The 10373-nt window shown below is 47.0% G+C and overlaps 1 protein-coding gene across 1 annotated transcript; it reads right to left on the bottom strand.

Annotated features, from left to right (window-relative positions):
• Positions 1-2015: 2015 nt before the first annotated feature.
• LOC307201681 (uncharacterized protein) lies at positions 2016-9584 on the bottom strand. The gene is made up of 3 exons (XM_079950975.1): positions 8877-9584; positions 5843-6595; positions 2016-4938 (listed from the first exon to the last, which is right to left on the bottom strand). The coding sequence occupies exons 2-3, from the start codon at positions 6581-6583 to the stop codon at positions 4123-4125; spliced, it is 1557 nt and encodes a 518-aa protein (XP_079807101.1). The 5' UTR covers positions 6584-6595; positions 8877-9584; the 3' UTR covers positions 2016-4122.
• Between the last annotated feature and the right edge of the window lie 789 nt (positions 9585-10373).

Here is a 10373-nt window from a genome sequence, read left to right as displayed (position 1 = left end):
ATACTATTTTATTATTGTTGATGTTAATTCATTATAGAATTGTAGAGTTGGAAGGGACCGCAAGGATCAAGCCCAGCCTGCTGCAGTATAGGAAAATTTCTGCTCAACGGAGGACTCGAACCCTTGACCTTGAGGCTGAGTCTCATGCTTTACCAACTGAGTTACGGTAATTTGTAATATATATACCTAAGCATTTTTGTGATGGCGTATATAAAGTATACATATCTGAATTGCCAGGTTTTATAGGACTGTGTCTAGAATAGGTGGTACCAGCTAGCTTCCATGAGATGGGCTTTGTTTACAACACTTTTTACATGTCACATAAATGGGGGCTAGCCTAGGGGTGCTGTTTCTGATTTTGATGCCTCATGAGAATAGCCATTTTGTCAGCATAGGCCACTATGTGTATGTGTGAATAAGATACTTTTGACGTTCAGGCTGTGTTGTTGCTTATGTAGTCAAAAGAGCACTATACACTCAGAAAAGTTAACTAAGGTTGACCTACGTCCGGAATTTACCAGACATATCCAGAATACTGCAGTCAAAAGCAGTGTCTGGGCATAAAATCCGCAAGTATGGCAATCCGTATCAGCAGTATCATCTTTGCCAATTTCCCTTAAAAATAGCCGTGGGGGGGGGGTACATTTTTTTTGTTTGTGGGTGTGGAAAAAAAAACTCAACAACTTTGGGCAAAACTGAAGAAAGCTCAACATTGCAAAAAAAAAAAAAAAGCAACTTTTGTGTCCCGATTTTCACTTTCTGAAATATGACAACCCCAAGTTAATGGCAGAAGGTTTGCAAAAGTACAGAAAAGTTTCAAAACCTTTCTCCCCATCAACAAAAAAAGAGGGGTGTACAATGAAGACTTTGTGCACTGTGGCCAACAAATGTTCCCCATTGTGAGGGGGTGGACTGGAAAATGAGGGGGAATAGAGCATCCTGAACAGAAACACTCAACCCTGCAACTTTTTTCTTACAGGCCATACTCACAAAAATAATAAAAATCATAAAACTATATAATTGGGGAAAGCTCCACAATAGTTTCCCAGATTATGGAGTCTCCACCTTTTCTGAGGTAACTTTCAACCACAACACCTGTGTGCACCAAGGCAGGACCCTTCCCTTCCTTGCTTCTCTGCACAGGTGTCCTCTGTTACCTCTGGACTCCCACCCGGTTTTTTAGTTGGGGGTGAAATCTGAATTTGGCAAAGGGATCCCAGTCTCTTACTCCTCCATGCCCTCTAGTGGAAGAGCCCTGAACGTGCAGGATCTGTGGTGATCTGTAGAGCTTAAAGAATAGCTTGGAAAGTCAAAGTCAGAGATCAATTTGTTTCCACAAGAATGAATGGCCTATTTTGATTCTATGGTTTAAATGTGGTTTTAACAGGTAATTTCATATGTATTCAAGAGGAAAGTATTTAAGTCTTGGTCAATTCTATCTCTCCACAACTGATGAGGTGTCTCCAGGGCACATTAAGAGTGTCATAAAACTGAGACCAAACTTGTTGATATCTCTCATACTGGGCTCTGAGGTCCGAATTGCTTTCATAACATCACCTTTAAAAAAGGCATCTCAGCAACTTATTAAATTAACATTGTTATGGGCAGGTATTCTTCTTGTTAGGCTGTTCAAGAGGTTTGCATTTTATGGATTTCTAGGTTTTGAATTCAAATCACTGTAAAAGATGGAACAGTGAGGTTCTAGTCAAGATTCAAAATGGCAGTCAGCAACAACCACCAAATGAAAACTTTGTGGCAGGTCACATTAAGCTTATTGGTGTCCAGGTCTGTTAATCAGGCCACAATATCAGAATCCAGGCCTGGTGGTGATGGGTTTCTAAAACACCAAAAAGGTTACCCTTAAAAATCACCCTGATGCCACAGGGAGTTTTACATGCTTACACACACACATACACAGAAGTAGAGGCCAATGGTCAAGGCAGGGGTTCAAACCCTGCCTCTGTTATGAACCCACATGTCTCTGGCAATCCTCAGCCCCTGCATCTGCAAGTATGGAGATAATTCTGGCATGTAAGAATAACAGAGGCAATGGTTCGATTCAGAGTTCGACATAAAAAGATGTGTGCTGTTCCTTCTCTTCATCATCCCCTTGTGGGTGTTGAGATTAGCTTTTGCTTCTAGTCTGCTGATTCAGTTAGATTCTAAATGCACCAAACTACTGATTTGTGCAAACCATATTGCCCTCAAATCCGGAACCCAAACTATGTACTGTTGCAAAATAAAATCTCCTAATCTCTTTTCCCTTGTGTGCAAAAGAAGGGGAAGGGAAAGAGCACCCTCATAACAGCAGATGATGGATTGTCATTGTGTCTGAATGTGAACTATTGAGAGATCCTTATTTAAATTCTAAGTATATGTTAAACTAAGGTAAAGGTAAAGGACCCCTGGACAGTTAAGTACAGTCAAAGGCGACTATGGGGTTGAAGCACTCATCTGGCTTTCAGGCCGAGGGAGCCGGCGTTTGTCCACAGACAGCTTTCCAGGTCATGTGGCCAGCATGACTAAACAGCTTCTGGCATAACGCAACACCGTGACATAAGCGAGAGCACACAGGAATGTTGTTTAACTTCCCACCACAGCGGTACCTATTTATCTACTTGCACAGGCATGTTTTCAAACTGCTAGTTGGCAGGAGCTGGGACAAAGCAAGGGAGCTCACCCCGTCATGGGGATTCGAACCGCAGACCTTCTGATCGGCAAGCCCAAGAGGTTCAGTGGTTTTAGACCACACACATAATTAACACCATTTGAATCTCATGTGTGAGAGTATGGTGAACAGACAACCTCCAGTTCGTGGATGTGAGATCTACTGATCTTCTCAATTTGGTTACCCCATAGAGAACAGGAATTTTTTATCCCACAAATAATCTACATGCATGTGGAAATCACAAGACATAAAGAAAATAAAGAGGATTGCTTTTTAATTGAAATTATTATTATTATTTGTATTCCGCCCCATAACTGTAGCTCTTAGGGCTGTTTACAATTTAAACATATAGATGGCATTTTCCCTAGCTTATTTCTGTAATACTGCAAACACCGCCTCTTGCTCAAAGGCAGCGGTAGAGGGAAGGAGGCCCATTCTGCCTAAGCTACAATAGAGAAGAAAGGTTAAGACCTCCTCCCTCCCATTCTGTATACAGACAGGCCTGGCAAGTCAATCTTACATCAACAATGATGACAGGTCAGTATCCTGCACTGCACCTGAGGGTAGCAGGCTAGTTTAGGTGGCATATGGCAAGCCTCATGGTACCTCCAGCTCCAACCTCCAGCATCTGCTACCTGAGGCAGCTGCTTCGCTCTACCTAATGGTAAGGCTGGCCCTGCATAATACAATACACACAAACACACTCTCACAACACTGTGAGAGACTTGACATTGACCCACATTTTTATAAAAAGAATCCACAAATTACCTTTTTCGGAAGTTCTGTAAGTGCCTGCAAATATGCAAGGCACTGTAAGTCAGCAATACTGCCCATCAGGGTATAAGACGACAAGACTCAGAACCATGGCTGTGCTTTTAAAAAATAGTCAGTGGAGCACATTATGCAATTTAAGCCAATGTGCATACATTTGCTTATATTACACAATTGCCTTCTGTTTTTGCTAGCTAAGGAAAAGGACAAAGGGTTACCCAGAGCACTGCAGCTCTTGTAGATTTCCTGCTCAGCCCTATGGCTCCGATTTGCAAAACTACACCATGCATGGTTTTCAACATTATTTCTATAATCTTATGGACTAGAAACACGCTTGCAGGATGAAAAACCAAGCCACAGCACAGATTCTCAGAGGGTGCAATTTTGTGTGAAATACACAGAGCCCTGATCCTCATACTCCCACTACTATTTATTTTTGTGCTGCTGCAGGAGCGGGGAACCATAGTGCATTTGTGTACAACAACGAACGCCCAGGCAAGCTTGAGCATGGCTTGGGGAATGTGCAAAAGGGCATGCAAGTGATGCTCTCCGTCCACCGCAGCATGCATGTGTAGCACTGAGGCAGGTTGGAGTGCACAGGTGAACAGAAACTGCTGTGTTTCTGTTAGTCGGGGAACGTAAAGTTACATTGAATGACAAATTCTTCTTTGCGTCCGTCCTTGCTATCCATCCCGGTGGATTCGCTGGTGCTGAAGGAGGTTGGACGGGTGCGCAAAGCCCTTCTGGCAGATGGAGCACTTGTACGGAGTCTCACCGGTGTGCACCTTCTCGTGCACGGCCAGGTAGGCCAAGTCCTTGAAGAGTTTGCTGCAGTGCCGGCACCGGTGAGGCCGCTCGGTACTGTGAACGCGCTGGTGCTGCAGGAGGAGTGAGGGCCGTGCAAAGGCCTTGCCGCACGCCCCGCAGGCGTAGGGGCGCTCGCCGGTGTGAGACCGCGCGTGGATGGCCAGGTATGAGGACTGCTTGAAGGCCTTGCCGCACGTGGCGCAGGCAAAGGGCCGCTCCCCCGTGTGCACCCGCTCGTGCGAGGCCAGCGCGTTGGACTGCTTGAAGGCCTTGCCGCAGAGGACGCAGGAAAACGGGCGGTCCCCGGTGTGCACCCTCTCGTGGACGCGCAGGCTGTGGCCGTAGGCAAAGCGCTTGCCGCAGACGCCGCAGACGTGGGGCTTGTCGTCACAGTGCTGCCGCTGGTGCAGGAGGAGGGCCCCCGCCGCAGCAAAGCCTTTCCCGCAGGCGGTGCAGGCAAAGGGGCGCTCCGCGCAGTGTGTCAGCATGTGCCTCTGCAGCTCATAGGGAGTCTTGAAGCGCTTGGCGCAGGCGACGCAGCGGTGAGGGCGCTCCCCCGAGTGGATGCGCCGGTGCTCGGCGAGGTTGGAGGCGCGCTTGAAACGCTTCCCGCAGAGCTCGCAGCGATGGGGCCGCTCTTCCGTGTGCACGAGGGCGTGGCTCTTGTAGTCCGAATGGCGCTTGAACGAGGCCTGGAGCGGGAGAGAGAAAGCGGGGCAGAAAGCAACAGGCTGACACACACGCAGCAACCCCCAGGGATCCACTGCAGGACAGAGAGGAATAATTTCCGGTGCCTGCTCCTCTGCACAAATTGCCTCTTGTCATTTATCATATGGATAAAGCCACACAGAAAGAAGATGGTCATCTATTTAATTTGGAATGTATAATTGGTTTTATTATTTGTGTTATGATTTGGTATGTTATTAATTGGAAAGTTATTAATGGAAAATTAACAAAAAATTATTTACACAAAAAAGAAAGAAGATGGTCATCTCTTTGGATTTTTGTATGGCTTAACCATGAAATATCCTTATGTAAGGCGCTCTGATTGCTTTTGAATGACTGGTGGCTACCAGCTGTTGCCCAAAATGAAAAGAATGCCTTTGGCTTTCCTGAGCTGTTGCTATTCCATCAGAATACCTGAACTGCTTCCATCCCAGCTGGTTGTTATATATGAGAACTGCAACTTTACAATGGTGTTGCTGGACTACAACTCCCATCAGCCCTAGCCAGCATGGCCAGTGATCAGAGATGGTGGGAGTTGCAGTCCAGCAACATATGGAGGCCCTTAGTTATTGCAATATAAAGAGCACAAAACACAAACGCACACATATACATCCCTTACTATTTCCTCCCAAGGAAAATGCTGCAGGGAAAGACTCTGCCCTAGATGGTGTTTACAGGGCCGGGAAAGCAGGAAGCATGAATCAATACATTTGGTTCCTTCTAACAACGGGCAGCAGCTCTACCTCAAAATACAAGTTGGATTTTTACCTTGCTCCAAAGGCTAATTGTGGAAACCCAGTAGTTTAGTTCTCTGTGTGTTTTTCCTTTCATTCCCATTTCTAGCTTCCTGCCTGCTTTCACCCACCTCACCTGGCACAGTTGGCAGCAGAAAGGGCGTTCCTCATTGTGCACCACTTCGTGGCTGAACAGCTCCCATGCCCGCTTGAAAGCCTTGGTGCAGATGGCACACTGGAATGGCTTCTCGTCCACGATCACCTCCCGGATCTCAAAATCCTCCCCTCTGCAGTGCTCCAAATGCTGCGGCAGGCACGGCGAGAGCGCCACCTTCGTAGCGGGCACCAGCTTGGCTGAGGAATACACCCCATCTTCATTTATCAGCTGCACCACGTCATCTGAGTGGGGAGCTTGGGAGTCTAGATTCTCCCGCACTTCCTGCCCATTCTCCGCAGTTCCCTTCTTCTTGCAGGCACCCTGAGACCGTAGATGCCTCCCATGGGAAGGCCCAGCTTCCTCCATGCTGCCTATAGGCCTCCCAACCTCCTGGGCCACAAACCCTTGCTTTCTACACTGCTGGGGCTTGTGGCTGGAGAGGGAGGAGTGTTGCAGTTCTGCCACCCTCACCTCAGTCTTGGAGGTGGAGGCGGTGGCATCCTTGCCTTGCAATGAGACACACAGAAAGTGCTTTTTCCTAGAGTGGCCTACAGAGCTTCCGGTGAAGTCCAGCTCCTTCTCATCATCGTTCCAGTCCTCCAGGGATACGGGCAGCTCAGATCCCTCAGAGCTGTTCTCAGGTATGCGACATGGTGAGAAATCCACTTCATGGGCAGGAGAAGAGGAAACGTCCACCATGGCGGGTGCTGCTAACTTCATGAGCTCACTCCTCTACAAAAAATGACAAAAAATGAGTAATTTGCCTAGTGTTTTTTATTCCTGTTCAAAGCACTTCACACATGCTTCTCACTAACAACACGGTCTGGTAGGTCAGCGTTGTTATCGCTGAAGATAAGACTACGGCTGAGGGATGGTGGCTTGCCCAAAACCACCTGGTAAAACACACAACTCAAAATCATAGTCATTGATGTTTGCCACTGCTGTGGCCCGTGTTTTGTTAGCCCCAAAATGGAAAACAGGCAAGGTCCCAACCAAAGGAGAGTGGCAGCTTGACAGAATATGTGCAGCTTGCAGACTTAACATATAGAATAAGAGAACAAGAAGAACATATGTTTAGAGAAGATTGGAAAACATTTATTGTATATATGTGAAATAACTGTGTACAGCTGAAAACACTGGCAGCATTAAGATAAATTCGACAGTGTAAACAAGTTAAGATGGATGTAATAATGGAATACTGAATGGTATAGTTTCTGTAAAATATGTTGGGATTTTATGATATGTAAAATGAACCATGGAAAAGGAAGAAGGGAAGTCATTGATATATTTAAATTGTAAAACAGAAAATGCAATAAAAATTATATATATATGCAAAATCATAGTCATTACATGACACCAATTCAAGACCAGAGTGTGTTTCTCAGTCTAGCCACATTCACCTGGCAAGCATGGTCCTCTCCAATCCAAGCTCTGGATCTTTTGCCTCTCTGTGTACTGATGATGTGTTTGGGCAGTTGGTAAATTGGGGAAGGGCCATAGCTCAGGGCTTAGAGCACATGGTTTCCATGAATAAAGTCCCAGGTTTGATCCCCGGCAACTCCAGCTAGGACTGGGAGAGACTCCTGGCTGAAACCCTGGAGACCCACTAATGACAGTACAGTGGTGCCTCGCAAGACGAAAAGAATCCGTTCCGCGAGTCTCTTCGTCTAGCAGTTTTTTCGCCTTGCGAAGCAAGCCCATTGACGGCTTAGCGGATTAGCGCTATTAGCGCTATTAGCGGCTTATCGGCTTATCGGATAAGCAGATAAGCGGCTTAGAAAAAGGGGGGGAGGGAAAAAAACCTGCAGGAACTCGCAAGACATTTTCGTCTTACGAAGCAAGCCCATAGGAAATTCGTTTTGCGAAGCACCTCCAAAACGGAAAACTCTTTCGTCTAGCGAGTTTTCCATCTTGCGAGGCATTCGTCTTGCGGGGCACCACTGTAGTATTGGACTAGATGGGCCAATGGGCTGACTCAGTAGAAGACAGCTTCTGATGTTCTTAGGTAATTTGGTTCCGGAAGCGGCCTCAATATTGCTCCAGCAGGGGCAGCTGCAAGCCAATCAATGAGAAAAGCATTTTGCTTGCTCAGGAAGGGCAGTTTCATATGTTAAAGAAGTCCATATAACAGAGGATAAGATGGAATATTCAATCTGTGTGCACATTTACCAAGTCTATTTTGCAGCATGCACACAACTGCATGCACTAGAAAAACACAAGCACGCAAGGCTAAGCAGAGCAAAATATACCATTGTACAATAATCCTGTGTCAACAATATATTCTCTGCACAGAAACCTTTCTGTGTAAATTTTGTGTCGTGTTCTAAGCCATCCTAATATCTACAATGCGTGCCTGTAAGATGTTATATACGCCATAACTTGGAACAATATACTGTTTTGTTGGTGTGAAATACAGCTTGATTTCCCAAGACACTTTACAATGCCAACAAAATACATACGCGGTGCATACGAAAATATTCCAAGTGTTTGTGTGTGTGTTTCTGCAAGGGAAAAATCAAGTTTCCAACCACAACTACTAGCTATTGCGTTATGGGAAAGGGTGCCTTCTGTTTCTATGAATATTCTTGTGCATTTCCAAATTCTCCAAGTATCATGAAACCTGGCTGCCGCAAAGCCTAACGGGAGGCATTACTAGGTATTTAAAGGACTTGGGGCACAGTCCAATGACACAAACTTACACAAAATGTTAATATGTTAACTTATATGTATAAATGCGTCTGGAAAATTAAGGTGGTACATGGATGGAGTCTCAGCAGCACTGAGATGTGCAGGGTGCCCAGCTGACCTACAGGCTTTTTTTTTAAGAAAAGGAAGGTTTTACACAAGAGAGAAAAGGAACATGGGATCTCAGGCCCACCACAACAAGCCCAGGACTTGGGTCCCCTCAGCCACTTTCTAACAACGGCCCTGGGATTAAGGAGTGTCACTACTTTCATCCAAAATGGCGGAAGCCTCAGGAGTCAAGGGTTCTGTCACATTTTCATATACTTACCTAAATGAAGGTCTTCATTTTAAGACTATCAGCGTGTGTAATGGGAGTGTGGATCCTGTCACTATCATCCTTTCAAAATGGCAGTTGGCAGCAGTATGGGCCATCTCTTCAATAACTAACCCAACAAAGAACAATGCTGAGAGCTAACTGGTCTTGATCCTATGCAAAAAAAAAAAACAGGAGAAAACAATAAAAAATATGACTGGAGGCCATACAAACACATGCAATGTGGTGTTGTCTACTGATGACATTCCCCAACACCCCACCACAGGAAATTCATCATAATATATGGCATGTAACCCATGCTCCAATCATTTTAGAATATATTCACCAATCTATTATGGGCTTATGCCCTAAGCCGCTTCTCCTTTGAGAACAACTGGCAGAAAAAACAGCCCTACCTTGAAGGCACAGAAATTCAAAATACCCCTGGGACTACTGGATTTCAGCAAGACCTGCTGAAATTAACCCAGCAGGTGACACCTCAAATAACATTTGGGAGTTTACCAGGTTTGTGGAAGGTGGAGAGCACAGTACTGCAAGACAGAACCTACAGCATATGGTGATTGATTTTGCTACTTCTGTTTGTTGGTATGTTGGTTTATTAAAAAATGTTACCCCCCCCCCATCCCAATTCCATCCTGCCTTTTTTCTTTTATTTAGGTATGGAAGTGAGGATGGCAGATCAAATGGCATTACTGCCGTCATCTCCCTAAGCGGAGGGGAGAGATTGGAATTCCCATACTGTTTCACGAACTGTGTGTAGCACGTCTGAATCCACTGCTAATAAGGAAAATGGGGGCGGAAGGCAGAGGCGGCAGACGGACCACCTCAGCATTGCTAAAATAAAATAAAATCAGGTTCCCCACTTCCTCCATGGGGCAAGCCAAGGATCCCACGTCCCTCCTTCCACCTCTAGGGGGAGGGCTCTCCCTTCTGACCCTCCCCTTCGGGAATAGCTCAAGTGTTGCCACGGGGGCACTGGCAGCCTTTGGGGATCGGGGTTCACGGAGCACCGCCCGAGAGGGGCTGCACCGCCTCCCTCTGTGGGCGCCCTAGGGTGGGGTGGCGCGGACCCCTTTCTCGCCTGCCTGCCTGCCTGCGGGAGTCGGGAGAGGGGGGCGGCGAGTCTTGCCGCGACTCACCCTGCGGAGCCGCCCGCCTCCTCTGTCTTGCTCCTCCTTCCTCCGCCCCTTTCGCGCCGGCGCCGCTTCGGAGCTCCCCCAACCCGACCCCTTCCTGGCGGACACGCGATCGCACCAAGAGTTGGGCCGCCCTCCTCTTCCTCTCGGCAGACCCGGCAGCACTTCCAGGCGGCGGCGGCAGCTGCAGCAGCAGCAAGGCTGGTGCATGTCTTAGCAACCCCCCCCCCAACACACCCGGCTTGCTTTCCATCGCAAGTGCGCATGCACCGTCTCGCTGCCCCCCCCCCCGCACTGGATTCCGCACTGGATCAAGGAACTTCTCTTCCCTTTCCCTTTCCCTCTCCCTCCCGCG

This window comes from Podarcis cretensis (genome assembly GCF_951804945.1).
Source record: "Podarcis cretensis genome assembly, chromosome: 13".
Taxonomy (NCBI): Eukaryota; Metazoa; Chordata; class Lepidosauria; order Squamata; family Lacertidae; genus Podarcis; species Podarcis cretensis.
Note: the sequence above shows the minus strand (reverse complement) of the source record. Positions and strands in the feature narration are given on the sequence as shown.